Source organism: Gymnoscopelus microlampas (assembly GCF_963454915.1).
Source record: "Gymnoscopelus microlampas genome assembly, chromosome: 20".
Taxonomy (NCBI): Eukaryota; Metazoa; Chordata; class Actinopteri; order Myctophiformes; family Myctophidae; genus Gymnoscopelus; species Gymnoscopelus microlampas.
This window is the reverse complement of record NC_139957.1, coordinates 8,186,195-8,204,405: the sequence shown is the minus strand read 5'-3', so window position 1 is coordinate 8,204,405 and position 18,211 is coordinate 8,186,195. Positions and strand designations below refer to the sequence as shown.

Genomic DNA, 18,211 nt, shown 5'->3' with positions numbered 1-18,211 from the left:
GATCTACAAGCTCATAGCGCGGCACTCGGTGCCGCGCTATGAGCTTGTATATCTGCTATTTTTGAATAGCCAAAGACATCTAAAGTGACACAGATGCGTTCCAGGTATCAATGGGTTAAGGTCGCTCTGCAACCGTGACTTATACAAATCTCCCCCCGAAAGACGACAGGCGGGCCCCCTCAAAGCAATCTGTTTTTTTCTTTTATTTATACTGCCTTCCGGGCCAGGAGAATCCAATTATTCCCCTCCAAATGGCATCTTTGGCACCGGCAAAGGCTTTTTGAGGGATGGTGCATTGACTAACACCGGTGATGTTTGTTGTGGTGTTGACTATATACCAACACACGGGAGGCATGTTTATACCGCGTGTGTGTGTGTGTGTGTGGCGTTTTGGGAGTCACTACGGAGGCCAGACCGAGAGCCAGCTGGCGGAGCCGTTAAGCCATCAAGACCGGGGGAACACGGCTGTGTCATTTTTAAGATTTATTTTGGGCTATTCAAAAATAGCAGATATACAAGCTTGTAGATCTGCTATTTTTGAAAAACCGTGAACATGTGCGCACAAGCCTTTATTTTTTAAGCGAACATTTGTGAGCTATGAGCTTGTAGATCTGCTATTTTTGAACAGCCCAAAGAAATCCAAAAATGACACAGATGCGTTCCCGGTCTTAATGGGTTAATGGGGGGGCCTCGGCACTTTAGCGGAGGTGTTGTTGGCATACGTGTAGGAACAAGGGGCCAAGGGTGGGAGGCGGGGGGGATTACTGTAAGTGTGTGCTAGCGCACGCCGTATAAACATGCAAAACTAAATCAGTGTCAAACAGGTTGAAGATAAAACAGGGACACGCTGACATTCACGTCCGGGGACGTCGTGTCCGATAAGCTGAAAGGATGACTGATGGCAGTGGATGATGGAAGCGCAGCGTATACTTGGCAAGTCAAGCGTCGCGCCGAGGTGGAGCGGTTATGGTTGCCCCCCAACACCGTCCCTAGAAATCAAGGGTGCAGCTTCCCGTTCTGAAATTGAGTCTATATAGGAAGTGAAACATTGTCATAAATACTATATGCTAGTTTAAAGTATTCTTTGAATAATCATGATATGAGTTTTATAAAATTATGGTCCCATTTATTTTAAAATTGACGATAAAGTAGGGTATGCTCTAGGAGGGGCGGGATGATTTGATTGACAAGCTACACAACCAATAGCATTCATTCCCCGCCCCCGCTCTTGATCGACAAGCTACCCAACCAATATTGGTCTGGTTGCATTCTGCAGGATAGGATGTGATGACGCAATATAGTAGAAAGATGGCGGATTTGAAATTCCTATTCCTATTCCCTTTTATATTGTGGTATTGCTACTTTTACTTAGTAAAATATCTGAGCACTTTTTCGACCACTGCACACAGTATATAATACAGGTTGTTAAGGACTTAAATCCTCTAGACTTGGTAAACTGGACCTGAGTTGTCGCTGTAATTGGACCACTTTTGTCCTTCGACACCAAATATTTTTGAGAATATTTTGCAGAATATGGATGCTGGGGTTCAAATGCTTAATAAAATTTACAAATAACTGTACATATATACAGTGAGATTGTATCTTTTTCAGGGCGTCCCTTAATAATTTTTCTTGGAAAAAAGGCACGCCCGGCCGGGTGTCCCTTAATTGAATTTCCAGGTAGTTGGCACCACTAGGAGTGGTGGAGATCCTGTGCATAGCAGTGGTCACGGCGCTCAAACACATTGTTTGCCCTCGGGCAGAAACCTCTCATCTCCATATTCTAACTTTGCGCGTTTTTTCCGTAAATTAACGCCCTACTTGATCGTACTAGAAGCGTCACACGAAAGCATCAAACGTCGCAGATCCGCAAGCTGGACCCGCGGCGCGAAGCGACGCGGTTCCAGCTTGTGGATCTGCGACGTTTGATGCTTTTTTTATTTGAATCCTGAAAAGTAACAGTTTTGGACATATGAGGTTTCCACCCGACAGAGAGGATATTACAGGTTGACGTCATAATGCTCAGGGATCCATCACGGTAATCGCGCGTGCTGATCACTCTTCGCGCCAAGCGCCTGATTGATACAGGCGATAAAATGTGACTGTGTCAAGTGTGGCTTTTGGATACCTGCTCCCAGATTAAACACTCGCCATCTGGATGGAGAGAGACAGCGATAGAGACAGCGAGAGAGAGAGCCTGGGATAGCGTTGCTGTCAGGCAGAAACCTTGTATCTCCATGTTTCAGCTTTTCCGTTTGCGTTTTCCAAAAAAGGAATACCCTACTTCGTCCAGCTACGCTGTCACACAATATATAGTCGAAAAATAGCTGATCTACAAGCTCACAACGCGTCGCCATGCCATTACGTCCGAAACTCCCCCCTGTCAGGTGATAAGAAGCGGCTTGCTAGCTCCTCATGCGTTGAACGAGGCATGAGCTCAGTTCTGGGCTCTCCCCAGGCTGGCAGAGGGAGAGTAGCGCCCAGGATTACATTACAGGTAATTGGCAAAAACAAAATCGTGGGATACAATTTAAGGAAAAAATTAAAAAGAAAAACATTAACAAGAGCTCGAGACTAAAGAACAACTACATTGGATCTATTGGAACACAGGTGTTTTTTTTTTTTGGAAACAGCTTTGGACATACATGGTTTTCACCGGCCGACAGCGAACGGTTAGACAATGGCGCGGCGCTGCATGCCACAGCTATGTGCCTGTGTTCCGGGAGGACATAAAACACAAATTGGCGGAGCAAATATCTCCTGGAAAATGTCACCCCATTAACCCGTTCAATCCGGGAGCGTGGGTACGAGCTTGTAGATCTGCTATTTTTGAAAAATCGTGAAAATTTGTGCAAATCATTCAATATATATGTTTTAAAGTGAACAACAATATTTTGTTCCAGGGACCCCCAAAAGCAAAGATTTGAGTTACAAATGCTTGCTTTAAAAGTGTATATATTCAAAGATTTGCACAAAATCAAGCTTTTAAAAAAATTGGAGCAGATCTACAAGCTTGTAGCGCGGCACTCGGTGCCGCGCTACGAGCTTGTAGATCTGCTATTTTTGAATAGCCCAAAGTACAAAAATAATGGCTTATAGCTACAAATCTAAAATGACACGGTAGGCGTTCCCGGTGTTAATGGGTTAAATAAAGCGCCGCCTGAATCCAATAAGCCTTGGTGTTGATACAGGCGGGCTATAGTGGCTCCGTTGCAGCCTGCAACCAAACGGCAGCTCCCTCCTCATGTGGTATTCTGCTGGCGCAGTGGCCACGCTGTCTGATTGCAATTTACAGTTAGGGGCAATGTTGTACGGAGAATTTCTGCTGCCGACAAGAACACTGAAATGCCTCTGAAAGGAGAATACTAAATAGATCGCTTATCCTTGTCGTCGGCTGGAAACCTTGTGTCGCACCGCGTTGTGAGCTTGTAGATCTACTACGTTTGTGTGACCCTCTCGTATGATGGAGTAGGGCATGAATTCACGAAAAGAAAACGTAAAAAAGTTGAAATATGGAGATATTGTATACGAGGTTTCTGCCTGACAGCGATGTTGTATAGCACGCACTGACATATTTTGGGGTGACCGTTAAATACATCTGTCGTCCCTCGTTTGGACAAGGCGCACGTTTTCAGGTACATTCTAAAACATTTTCAAAGTTGTTTCCTATGCGTACAAAATTGTGAAAATAGCAGATCTACAAGCTCGCAACACGTCACAACGTGAGGCGTTGTGAGCTTTTAGATCGGCTATTTCCGCTGTTCGCCGTACTGTACATCGAGGTATATAGCTTCATTCATTAAAGCTATACACACACACACACACGCACACACACACACACACACACACACACACACACGCACACACGCACACACGCACACACGCACGCACACATGCACGCACGCACACACGCACACACGCACACACACGCAGGCTGTAGTCATTTATGCCAGTGTCTTCTAGGCTTAGCCATTCAATTCATAATTCATGCCGTCTGTAACGGATTGTCTTGCTTCTCCCCGTTTTCAATTAAAAAAGTCTCAGCGCCAGCCTCAAAGAATCAAGACAGGGGTCAATGTATTATTTAGTTCCATCCTTAATATCACAAGGTGTAAAAATCAAAGCAGACAGAATCAGATAACACTTTCCAACAGAGGCAAACACACAGACATATTTCTTTCCATAAGAATCGGATCCCTATAGCTATATGCAGTGAGTAAGTAAAGAGGGTTTTAGTCAAGTTAAACCCACGCTTGGGCTTTTCTTTTAACCCTTTAAGGCCGGGAAAGGAACGCATGTGTGTCATTTTAAGATTTCTTTGGCTATTTTTAGAAAAATCGTGAACATTTGTGCAAATCTTTTATATACATTTTTAACTCAAATCTTTGCTAGCTAGCCTACATCTTCCACCTACAGCTCCTCAGACATTACTATTCCTGTCACTGTGTGAGTGGGTTTGCTTCATGAAAGGGCCGGGGAAGGGAGGAGGAGGAAGAAGATCGGAGGTCTCCAGTTCCCAGCCTCTTCATTACCCGCGATGTCAGACTCAATTGTCATGTCACACAGCTGTTTTTAACGCCGATAAACCATCTTAATTACTATACATTCCGGGAAGGTGAGAGGAGGACGTGCGGTTTGGCCTTTAAGGACGCTATAGTCTAGCTGCCATGCAGGAAACATGGCTATAACCATTTCCATCAGCGCGTTGAGATAACACCAGATAGTTTCGGCTGCCTCTGACATTTTGAGAGCGCGAGAGGCTCACAGTCAAAGATGCTGTGATATAGAGCGTTACTGCTTAGGCTCAAACTGGTTCATACCATATCACTGGCTGCACGTGCGGGCCCCCAATAATAATCTTCTAACATGCATATAAAAATATAATAGTACAATTTTATTTTTTATTTAAAACCTTGAAAAGGCTTTCGTTGCGATACCGATGAAGATTTATCCTGAAAAGGTTGAGAACCACTGTGCTTGTATATTCATACTAGCAGACCAAATCAGATCTTTGGCCTACTGTATATTAAAGACATTATATTATCATCACTTTACTTTATTGGTTCATTGGCACAAGAGTCATGCAAAGTTTGACCAATCCGCTGATGGGTCGGCTGGCCAATCAAGGAAGTCGACGCCTGTTGATGTCCCTAATATGGTAAATTGATCATCATAGCGACCCCAGCAAGACAGGCTCTACACAGCAGAGACAGACAGGCTCTACACAGCAGAGACAGGCTCTACACAGCAGAGAGACAGACAGGCTCTACACAGCAGAGAGACAGGCTCTACACAGCAGACAGACAGGCTCTACACAGCAGACAGACAGGCTCTACACAGCAGAGAGACAGGCTCTACACAGCAGACAGACAGGCTCTACACAGCAGAGAGACAGGCTCTACACAGCAGACAGACAGACAGACAGGGGGTCCTCAGAGTTACTACAGGGGGTCCGCCAAATCTTTGTGTGATATGATTTGTTTTTTTACATTAACCACTTGAACCCTAGTATCCTTTTTGTGAGGAGAACTTTAGCCAAAAATAGCAGATCTACAAGCTCACAACGCCTCGCAGCGCGAGAGATCGGCTTGATTGGCTATTTTTGGCAAAGAGTTATAGAGTGTAGTGGGAAAAAAGAGCAGCACAAGTTTATCTGAAACACAATTTTATACAATATAGAGGGGGTCCCTGCTTCATCTCTCTCTCAGCTAGGGGGTCTGAAAATGTTGAAGAGTTGAAGAGCGTTGTGAGCTTGTAGCTTAACACATCGATTGCCAAGATCGCATTGATGCGTTCTTTCATTTTTGGGGGAAATTCATCAAGGGGCGACCTAACACAGCTTTGGAATGATCGATCGTCACTAAGAGAAGTAGAATGTGGGTGTCATTCCAAAAAAAGAGGAAGTCATCCACTTCCTGTTTGGGATTTTCAGAAAAACAGCTTTAACTCAGTTTCTTTTTTTTTTTGCATTGAAAACCACTAGTTTTCAGCGGGCCAAAGCCCAGAAAATGGCAAATCGCGGTTGGAACGTTGTCGTTCCTATGGATACACAGATCCCTCCGCTAACCCACAGGGACTATTTTGTTTGTGTTTTTGGGACACAATGTCGGTTCCATGGCGTTTCAAATATCATCGGCTTGAGGTAATTATACGCTGGCAAGGGGATAGAAAACTGTTTAATATGTTGGCAATCAATGTGTTAAAAAAAAAAACAGCCTATATTGACATGGCCAAAATAGGGCCAGGTTTATCACCAGAGACATTTGTTTTATCTGCTCCTTGGAAATGCAGGTTCCACACAGAGATTCCAGACTCATATCTACACAGTGATATTAGTCTAGCCATGCCAGGCTAGTGACTTTATAAATTGTCATCACTTTACCCAAATACATTATATATTAAATACATTATATTATCATCACTTTGCCCACATACAGCTCAAGTGGAGTCAGGAGGTTTTTGACTATTAATGTGGAGATATTTTTTTTGTAATTTTTTTGTGACAAATTGTTTTTAAAAACATAAACAATGTCTGGTTTATTTTTTTGAATTCTCACATGGAATTTGGATGAGGCTGGAGCCTTGCCTTTTTTGCCAGACCCAGAGGGCCGACCCTCTGGGTCTGGCAAAACAAGGCAAGGCTCAGATTTCAACCACTAGGGGTCTGGCAGTACCAGGTCTCCTGGTTCCCTTGTTACGGGGACAGAGCTCTGCTCTGTACACGTATTGTTATTGGCAGTATTCTGTCACTTCTTCTTCTTCTTCTGCCACTTTTCGCAGTTCTGGCTGAACCGCACTGTCGCTTTTTACGAAACTCGGCCATATGGTAGATGGTCATGAAAAACGATCAAAAAATAATTCTCACAATCTTTCGTCCAAAGGTGGCGCTATAGCACTCAATTGAAAATGCCAACTTTGACCAGGTACAACTCATGCCCTGTTTGACCTACAGCCATGAAACTTGGATACACATATGCGTCTCCTCATGCTGAACAACTTTCACCCTCTGACTTTTGACCTCTGACCTTTAGATCTCCCACCATTTTGAATTATATGAAAAACAGTCATTGGCTCCTAACTTCTGCATTTTTTCACTTATGGAAAATCCGTTGGAAATTTTTGTAGGCAGTGGTCCAAGGTTCAAGTGCTAAACGTTTCGTGCAGATTGCTCAAAAATCCCAGGAGGAGATAGATTTTAACTATTACAGTTTAAAGAAAATTATTCATCTGTGCCTAAAACATACATGCAGACTCACATTTCTTTGAAACTTTGCAGAAATGTACAGGGTCATTCCAAATATCACTGAAACCAATCTTACTCCAATTGGCCAAAAGGGGGCGCTATAGCAATCTTTTGAAAAGGCAGACTTTAAACAGGCATAAGTCATGCCTCGTTTGGCCGAAAGTCGTGAAACTTGCTTACACATGTGCCTTGACTCATGAGGAACACACGTATCGATTTGACCATTAAGCTCCGCCCTTAGATTTTCCGCAATTTTGAGCAGTTTGAAAAATACTTGTTTTTGCCAGTTCTGGCTTAACCGTGCATACGCTTTTTACGAAACTCGGCCATATGGTAGATGCTCATGAAAAACTACCAAGAAATAATTCTCACACTCATTCGTCAAAGGGTGGCGCTATAGCACTCAATTGAAAGTGCCAACTTTGAACAGGTACAACTCATGCCCTGTTTGACCTACAACCATGAAACTTCGATACACACATGCGTCTCTTCATGCCCGACAACTTTCGTGGTCTGACTTTTGACCTCTGACCTTTAGATCTCCCACCATTTTGAATTATATGAAAAACAGTCATTGGCTCCTAACTTCTGCATTTTTTCACTTATGGAAAATCCGTTGGAAATTTTTGTAGGCAGAGGTCCAAAGTTCAAGTGGTAAACGTTTCGTGCAGATTGCTCAAAAATCCCAGGAGGAGATAGATTTTAACTATTACAGTTTTATGAAAATTATTCATCTGTGCCTAAAACATAAATGCAGACTCACATTTCTTTGAAACTTTGCAGAAATGTACAGGGTCATTCCAAATATCACTGAAACCAATCTTACTCCAATTGGCCAAAAGGGGGCGCTATAGCAATTTTTTGAAAATGCAGACTTTAAACAGGCATAAGTCATGCCTCGTTTGGCCGAAAGTCGTGAAACTTGCTTACACATGTGCCTTGACTCATGAGGAACACACGTATCGATTTGACCATTAAGCTCCGCCCTTAGATTGTCCGCAATTTTGAGCAGTTTGAAAAACACTTAAACCCAGGATTTTTCAGCTATTTGCGTGAAACTGTATCATCTGTGTGATCTCCTTTTTCACAGTTACTTGTCTGTTGGGCCAATGGCGTCTCCCTTAAATGAATGCCTCACAATCTCAAGGTCGCCAGTTCAAGCCTCACTTGATGTAGACTTAATTTAAGTTGAATTGCAAACAACATGACTGTATCAATGAATACATGTGCAAATGGTAAAGATAACCTGAAATGCTTATTTGAGAGTATGTTTTTTACGTATGACATACTTCATTCTGAAAATAGCTGATCTACAATCTCACAACTTTTCATGGTTTGTGAGCTTGTAGATCGGCTACTTTCATTAGTTTTGGTTCTGAGGAGATGTACAATTTCTTCATTGGTAAATGGCTTGTGAACGAGTGATCTTAGTGTTAGTGAAACAGGGGCTTGGTTCATGAAAGAAGGCAAGAGTTTATGATCTTCAACAGACAATATCAGCCTGGACAAAGCTATAGCACTATAGGTAGTGTTGCAGCCTATTAGTCTGAAGGTTGAGAGTTCGAATCCTGTTAATGGCAGTAGGTTGAGATGTCCAATCAAACCATTATGTTTCCATCTCTCTCTCTCATCAATCTATTGTTTCCATGTCACTCTCTCTCTCTTCAATCTATTCCGTTTCCATGTCTCTCTCTCTCGCTATTCACTGGCCCCGTATTATCGCTGCTTGCAGCTATATTTCATTTTATATTTGATATATTTAACTTCAATGTTATAATGGAAGTCAATGGCAGTCAGATCGGGCTGAAACCTTGCCCAAATATGGAGTCATTATGTCATAGTTGACTGACGTCACAGATTGGTCACATGAAGTCTGACATCCACATGAGGCCACGCCCCTTATTGGACCCCGTCTTATTTTTTATATTTATTTGTTGCTGTTGTTAGTCATGGCTTCCAGTTCCCACCTGATGTTGTGTGGGAGTTCTGATTGGTCCAGAACGTACTGAATAACTGCTACTTTGCATACTGTCTTCAGACTAGGACTTAAGTCTAACATGTACAGGTCATCAGATCTGTTTTCCCCTCCAAAGAGGATGATACGATCTCCCACAATGCAACAGCACATCAGATACATCCCACACGGTCTTTTCCCTTTGGGCTCAACCTTCTTCCAGGAGAAGGTCTTTGGACTGAATTTCCACAGATCATTGAGGGTAGTATAATTACTTTTTTTGCCACCAAATATGTACAGCTCTCCATTGTAGGTAAAGGCTGAATGACCAAAGCGTCTTTCTGGAAGAAGCTGTGCAGAAGGTGTGTTCAGCCAGCAGTTGGTCTCCGTGTCAAACACTCTGATGATGTTGCTAGAGGAGGCTCCGCCCCCAAATACAAACATCTTTGTCCCGATGATGGTGGCAGAGTGATGTGATGAAGCAGGAGGTGGAGTGTCTCTGGTGTTAATTAAAGACCAGACCATTGTGGTGGTGTCCAACTTGTACATGTCATTACGGCATCCAGTCCAATTGCATCCTCCATGAATATACATGACCTTCCCCAAGACACAGGCTTTGTGGTTCATCCTCTCCTCTGGAACAGTTCCAGAAACCTTTGGCTTTAACCATCTGTGGGCGTCGACATCAAATGCATACAGCACATTGCAGTATTCCCTTGTGTCATATTTATAACCCCCACAGATGTAGACTATGTCTTCTATCAGCACAGCTGTGTGGCTGCAGCGATTGGATGGAACCTCAAGGTGAAATTCTCCTCTTCCAGTTGTCACTGGGATCAACTTCCTCCAGCGTAAAGCCACTGTGTTGAAGATGTGAACATCAATCTGACCCTTGTTACAGTTCCCTCCAAATGAGTAGACTTTGTCTCCCATGGCAACAGCAGCCTGACCGCCTAACACTGGTCCTCTGTTCAGATGCAGCGTCCAGTAAGACATTTCTCACAACAGCTCCTCCAGGGAACAAATTAGATTCTTCAAGTCTTGTTGTGTAACAGAATGGAGTCCTAATGTGTGCTCTACCACTTATATTGGTTCAATGGCACAAGTGTCATGCAATGTTTGACCAATCCACTGATGGGTTGGGCTGGCCAATCAAGGAAGTCGACGCCTGTTGATGTCCCTAATATGGTAAATTGATCATCATAGCAACCCCAGACAGACAGGCTCTACACATCAGACAGACAGGCTCTACACAGCAGACAGACAGGCTCTACACAGCAGACAGACAGGCTCTACACAGCAGAGAGACAGGCTCTACACAGCAGAGAGACAGGCTCTACACAGCAGAGAGACAGGCTCTACACAGCAGACAGACAGGCTCTACACAGCAGACAGACAGGCTCTACACAGCAGACAGACAGGCTCTACACCGCAGAGAGACAGACTCTACACATCAGACAGACAGGCTCTACACAGCAGACAGACAGGCTCTACACAGCAGACAGACAGACAGGCTCTACACAGCAGACAGACAGGCTCTACACAGCAGAGAGACAGGCTCTAAACAGCAGACAGACAGGCTCTACACAGCAGACAGACAGACAGGGGGTCCTCAGAGTTACTACAGGGGGTCCGCCAAATCTTTGTGTGATATGATTTTTTTTTTTTTTTACATTAACCACTTGAACCCTAGTATCCCTTTTCTGAGGAGAACTTTAGCCAAAAATAGCAGATCTACAAGCTCACAACGCCTCGCAGCGCGAGAGATCGGCTTGTATAGATTTGCTATTTTTGGCAAAGAGTTATAGGTGTAGTGGGGGAAAAAGAGCAGCACAAGTTTATCTGAAACACAATTTTATACAATATAGAGGGGGTCCCTGCTTCATCTCTCTCTCAGCTAGGGGGTCCTTGGCCTGCATCGTAATGAGACGCGTTGCGAGCTTGTAGCTTAAAATTAAAAAAATCACACCCTGTGTGAAGAGAGTGGTGCCTTTGATGAGCCCCGTATTGATCCCCGTATTGATGTTGTCATCAATGTTTGTTTATTGGACAGACAGACATACATACATACATACGGACACACGGACAAAGTCATGTATAGGAGTGGTTGGCACCACTCAAAAAAGAAAAGCCTATATTGACATGGCCAAATTATGGGGCGGGTTTATCACCAGAGACATTTGTTTATCTGCTGCTTGGAAATGTAGGTTCCACACAGAGATTCCAGACTCATATCTACACAGTGATATTAGTCTGGCTATGCCAGGCTAGCGACTTTATACATTTTCAGATATTTGAATGTGTCCTTATATTATCATCACTTTACCCAAACACATATACAGATGTGCCACTTCAAAACTTCACACGTTACTGTTTTTTCCCTGAAAGTGCCCTGAAAATGCATTTTCCCCTCCCTGTTCTGCCCTTAAAAATTCACTGTTTTGCCTTTTCCCTTCAACAGACATCCATATACATGAGAACAAAAGAATGAGTGTTGAAGAAGGTGTCAGACTCATTATGAGGCGAAAGGTGATTTGAAGAGGTCCTTGACCAGTTGCTCAAATTAATTAGCATCATAAAAGCAGTGATCATCAAAATAATTCAGCATTTTAAATGCCCTTCTTTGTCCCTCTTATTGCCCTGGGAATCCCCTGAAAATGTACTGTCTTGGCGATGGCAGGACATTTGAAGTTTTGAAATGGCACATCTGTATATCCATATTCGAACTAGATTTATTTTCTCAAGTCTGAACAGCAAAAAAGGCTGAACAGCAAAAAGGACATTGGAAACAGATTTGTTTTTGTGAATCAGCTACATAGATGTGTACTCTGTTGTGAGTTTGTATCGGCAATGTCAGAATACACAAATCTGATCAGATCACTTGCGAAGAACAGTGTGGAGAGTCAGTCCTAGAAGATCAGATTTGAGGAACAAATCAGATTTTCCTGCAGTCTGAGGAAGGTCTAGAGATCTCTACAAAAGGTGCAACTTAACCACATGAGTCCTAGCATCCATATTCGCAACTTATGTCTAATGTACATACTGGACCTGCTGGTTTATGCTATGTGCATACAGTACAAGTAGATATCTTTGATGTTTGCCTCTCATTGACATGTTTTTCTTTACTGTTAGATTTTTCTCCTTGCTCTCCCAGTCCCCCAATCTTCTTTTTCCTTTTTCCCTCTCTGAACAACAGAAACGATGTAGATCGCACTCATTTCACACTCTTCTTTACACCTGTAAACCTGTGATGTGACAATAAAGTCACATTCTGATTCTGGGCATGGCATAATAGGTGAACATTTGGCAAAAATAGGTGAACATACGGTGGAAATATCAGATCTACCAGTTCACAGCACGGGGGGAGGGGGGGGGGGGGGGGGGTCCCTGCTTCATCTCTCTCTCAGCAAAGGGGGTCCTTGTCCTGAAAAACGTGGAGGACCCCTGATGAAGGATGTTTTAGTCACCTTGAAGTGTAATACCGACAGCATTTCCATGTATTCTTTTTGGTCGATTCCAATATTCTGAGATGAATCAGTCAACGGGCATGAAAACAAAAAAGAAGCCATAGTTGAAATTGGCTTTTCAATAATTCAACCGCAATAGCGCCGGGGTAAAAAAAAAAGAGAAAGCTCAGCAGCCATAGCTTGTTGAATCTGGCAGTAGAGTGTGTTTATTTTGTATAGTATACTCACAGGCCAGGAAGCAGTCCATACTGAAAGAGATGTTGTCGAGAGAGATGCTTGATCCCGGCCCAGGTCCATCTTCTGTGCTGAACTGGAGCCAGAACCTGCAGGGGTGGAGAGACAAGACTGTGTTTTTACTACTAAACAACCAGTTGTCTGTCTGACTGACTTGAACGAACTGTGCAGGGAAGGTTGTGGGTGGCCTCGGCAAACTGAGCATGAATTCATTGGGCTTTTTAAAGTGGAATACTATTGAATTGTAGCGTTGAAATAGCAGTGTGGATACTTTGACAGTTTGCCAAAGGTACAGAGGTACAGTTATACAACAATGCCAAAAGGATGACTGTGAATTCAATTCATCAAGACATAATATAAAGACAATACAATAAACAACAGAGGCAGAGGAAGTACTCAGTTCTTTTACTATGAAAAAATGACTCTACAATGAAAATTCCTGTAGCCTATTAAAATGTTTTACTTGAGTTAAAGTATAAGAATTCAACTGTTGTCAACATCTTTCAAAAATAGCAGATCTACAAGTGTAGATCTTGTAGATCAGCTATTTTTTAATAGCCAAAGTATGCCATAGGGTTTAATGTGTGTTTTGTTGTGATAATCTAAATCTAAAAGTAACTAGTGACTCAAGTTTTAAAATAATTGTAGTGGAGTAAAAAGTACAATATTTGCCAGGACCTCTTGGGTTCATCCTTTTAGCATCCTTTTGTATGGAACTCTGCCTCTGCTTTTCCACTCATAAAGTACTCAAAAACCAATCAATCAATCAATCAATCAGTAAATCAATCAGTAAATCAATCAATACCTCTGAGATGTAGTGGAGTAGAAGTAAAAAGTATTGAAAATTGGAAGTACTCCAAGCACCTCACAATTGTACTTAAGCACAGTACTTCAGTACACGTACTTAGTTACTTTCCACCACTGACTTGAACGTACATGGAAGGTTGTGGGTGGCACTGGTCTCGACAGACTGAGACAGAATTGATCGGTGCTTTTAAAGTGGAATACCGCTGAGTTTTAGCGATGGAATAGAGGTTTGTAGAGGTGTGTGCCTGTAATGGCTTTGTCAGCGTTAGTGAACATTCTGTTCCGTCTTCGGAGAGCCGGAGAGTTGACAGACGACTCTGTCCCGTCTCCTAATCTGCGATGCCGCGCTGACGTACGGCTGTGTTTAGGATCAACTGATAAAGACAGAGTGGGCGACTGTCGGCAGCACCCTGTTTGCTTGTCTGAGGCAGTGGTTCTCAAACTTTTCAGGCCGCGACCCTACCCAAATAATCATAATTTGAACTGGGGACCCCCCCAAGATAATCACATCTGAACTGGGCCCCCCCCCACCCCCCCGAGCTGACAAACACTTGGAATTGTAGGAGTTGAGGCATTACATTTTGTTTGACTTGGTTCCACAGATACATTTATTGTGAAAATAGCATAATAAAAAAGTAGGTCATATTTGACAATTTTTGACATTTTTATAGTATATTTTTACTTTTGATGCCATCTTATTATTATTTTTCATTTTACAGGTATCAAAAAGGTCTCATAAAAGTCATTAAATTGTCACTGCATACACCCTGTACTTTAAAAAAATATATTTGTATTGAATACTATTAATAGTTTGCAATAAAGGTACAGTGGTACAGATTTATACAAAACGATGCTAAAAGGATAACCAAAAAAAAGCCAAAACGGCTTATATCGGAGAAGATATTTAAAACAGCAATGTCACTAGTATAAGTGGTTGAGCCTTGTGTCGAGCTACTCCCGTTTATTTAATGCCATTGTTTCCATGCCGATCAGGTTAACATTATCACATTAAATGTGTGTGGTCATTGAGTCCCCCCACAATGAGAATGAGATGATGTTCACAAAAGGTCATTAAGCTGTGTGTGTGTGTGTGTGTGTGTGTGTGTGTGTGTGTGTGTGTGTGTGTGTGTGTGTGTGTGTGTGTGTGTCTCTGTGTAGCCATTACAATAACATCCAGCGGAGGACGTTTTATTTAATGCCATCTGTTGTTCACAGTGGCGCTGCTTGGCAGGACAGCCTCACTGCTCACTCAGTCGCCATTCCAACGCTACACACACAGTGAGTGAAATCATCATGGTTCATTTCACTCTGAGAGCACACGCATGACGGGTCCATTTGGTTCCACATGTTGATATGCTCTCGGAGTAACAAACGGATGAATTACTGAAGCCTATGGCCTAATATCTCCCTCTCCTGTTCGGTTGATGCTAGCGAACAGTGGTGGAAAAAGTAAGATTTTTTTTTTACTTAAAGTATCATTACTGCAATGTAGAAATACTCTGTTACAAGTAAAAGTCTGGGTAATCAAAATTTAGTTGAGTAAAAGTACAAAAGTAAGGTATAAAAATGTACTTAAAGTCCAAAAGTAGAAAGTACTCATTATACAGAAAAAACACATTTCACACATTTTCAAAATGGATAAAATGTATTAAAATCTTTTGAAAATAGCTGTAGATCTGCAATTTTTTTACTCAAATCTTTGCTTCTGGGGGTCCCTGGCACAATACATTTTCAGAAGGGGGTCCGAGGCCATATGCATATCAATTTAGGGCGTCCTTGGCATGAAAAAGGTTGAAAACCACAGCCGTATGGGATCACATTGCTTATTGTAAGTCGCTCTGGATAAGAGCGTCTGGTAAATGCCTACATTGTAAATGATATACCCGAATCCTAATATCTCCCTCGGCCAAAAAGGCGATCGATTCCCTTTTGGGTGAGCGATATATACAGTATGTTTCCTTTTTACCAGCTTGCGAGCTGGTCTAAGCAGAGACTGACCACTAGTCAACATGTGTTCGACAGATTCACGACAGATTCTCGACATGTTTTCGATCAATGGCTGTCCTTTAAGCCAATGGGGATACTTTCCCATACTCTGAACGGTCTCGTCCTCCCAACCTAGCCGTGTTGCCAGATTCTGCGAGACAAATCAGGAACCAGGTCTATGAAAACAAGCCGCGCATACACGACACACACAAACACACACACACACACACACACACACACACACACACACACACACACACACACACACACGAGAGAGAAAAAAGAAAGCAAGCTGGTATACATGACTGTCATGTCATGTCTTGTTTTGCCATGAGACAGACCCGGGTTCAAATTCAGGCTTGTAGTCTCTAAAGTCTAAATGATCTTATGTTACATCTGTACTCTTCTAAAACAGTGGTTCTCAAAGTAGGGTCCGGGGACCACCAGGGGTCCTTGGGGGTCCCCAGCAAAAGTAGATAACATACAGTAGCATCACAATCAGTTTAACCACTTTATCCATTAAAATAGCAGATCTTCTAATCTGCATTTTTTTGTCATTTCAAAACAAAAAAATCAAAATATATTATTTTTTAACAATCTCATTTTTAACATAAATCTTCTCCTCTAGGGGTCCCTGGCACAAAACCTTTTCAGATGATGGTGTCCGCGGCCAAATACATATCAATTTGTGGGTCCTTGACATGAAAAGGTTTTAGAATGATCTCATATTACATCTGTACTTCCAGATGGCTCTGCAAAGGTCACCGTGTCACATCCCGCGGGGTCACGTGTAGGTGAGGGACCCCGCTATACGGCACTAATTATAAGAACACGAGCACAGCCGAGGACAAAAGCCAGAGAATCTAAAAACGTAACGACTCCCATGGGAATGGGAGGGATCTGGGTTTGAATAGAGTAAAGTCACTGAATGCCTCATACAAACCAGCGTTGCCAGATTTTGCGAGAGACACAAGCGGCCGGGTCTATGAAAACAAGCCCAAAAGAAGCGACTATAGCGCACACACACACACACACACACACACACACACACACACACACACACACACACACACACACACACACACACACACACACACACACACACACACACACACACACACACACACACACACACACAGTGGTGGCTTATCCAACGGGCTTGAGGTGCTGAAGCACAGGGCACCAACCCTTGGGAGGGCACCAAACGGCGTGAAGAAAAACGGCAAATTTAGAGCGTCCGTTTCTTCCGCGCAGCAGGAAGCAACCCCCCCCCCCCCCCCAAAAAAAAAAAACTACCCATATTTACAAGTGACTTTACAGGAAAACAAGCCCAAAGTCACTTATAATAAGCAGAGATGGCAACACTAATACATGAAACGCCAAGACTGGGCTCTCTCTTTCCCCCTCTCCTTCTCTCTCTCTCTCTGTCTCTCTCTCTCTCCCCCTCTCTCTCTCTCTCTCTCTCTCTCTCTCTCTCTCTCTCTCTCTCTCCCTCTCTCAAACATCCATCCTTTCCTAAGGGTAAAACCGAGGGCCAAGGCTAATTGGAAAGAGAGGAGGATGACTAGAGCGCTGCGCTGCATATTGATTTCCGCTCTCTTCTTCAGAGAGAGAGGAGCGGTACAGAGAGGACAGCCTACTTTGTATACTATAGCTTACAGCACACACACAGGCACATGGTAACAAGGCTGTATACAGCCCCCCCACCCTCCCCCTCCCCCCCGGTGGGATTCACACAGTTGTAGGATGGAGGGGAGGGTTCACTTTAAAAAAAAAAGAGTCATGTATTATGAAAATCTGCTTTTATGGGGGCGTTGGGGGGGAGACTGGAATAAATTGTCACTGTCGGGTGGAAATCTTGTAACGTCCAAGACTAGGGATGCACCGATATATATAGTGGCAATACTCCACTAAAGTAAACAAATACCTCAAAATTACAGTACTTGAGTAAATGTACTTAGCGGTGGTGTGAAGTAACAAAGTAAATGTACTCAAGTACTGTGCTCAAGTACAATGTTGAGGTATCTGTACCTTACTTGAGTATTTCCAATTTTCAGCACTTTTACTTCTACTCCACTACATCTCAGAGGCAAATATTGTACTTTTACTCCACTACAATTATTTGAAAACTTTAGTTACTGGTTACTTTGTAGATTATATTTATTATTACAAAACATGCATTAACCACTTTATCCCTACATACTTTGGCTATTTGAAAATAGCCAATCTACAAGCTCACAACGCGTCGCAAAGCGACGCGTTGTGAGCTTGTAGATCTGCTATTTTCAAAAGATGTGTATACATATTGAACTCGTGAAATGGGACATTCTGCACATTGAGTACTTTTACTTTTGGTACTATAAGTACATTTTGATGCCAATACTTTTGTACTTTTACTCAAGTAAATTTTCCATACCAGACTTTAACTCTTAACAGAGTATAGTTCTGCATTGCAGTATTGATACTTTTACTCAAGTAAAACATTTGAGTGCTTTTACCACCCCTGTGGTACTCAGTTAC

General features: G+C 42.8%; 1 protein-coding gene across 1 annotated transcript in view; it reads right to left on the bottom strand.

Annotated features, from left to right (window-relative positions):
- The window catches only part of alk (ALK receptor tyrosine kinase), a 197,895-nt gene that overhangs the window by 104,568 nt on the left and 75,116 nt on the right, over positions 1-18,211 (bottom strand). Inside the window, exon 6 of the mRNA XM_084045875.1 lies at positions 12,893-12,987. Within this exon, the coding sequence (XP_083902001.1) occupies positions 12,893-12,911 (19 nt within the window). The 5' untranslated portion in view covers positions 12,912-12,987. The remainder of the gene's footprint in view (positions 1-12,892; positions 12,988-18,211) is intronic.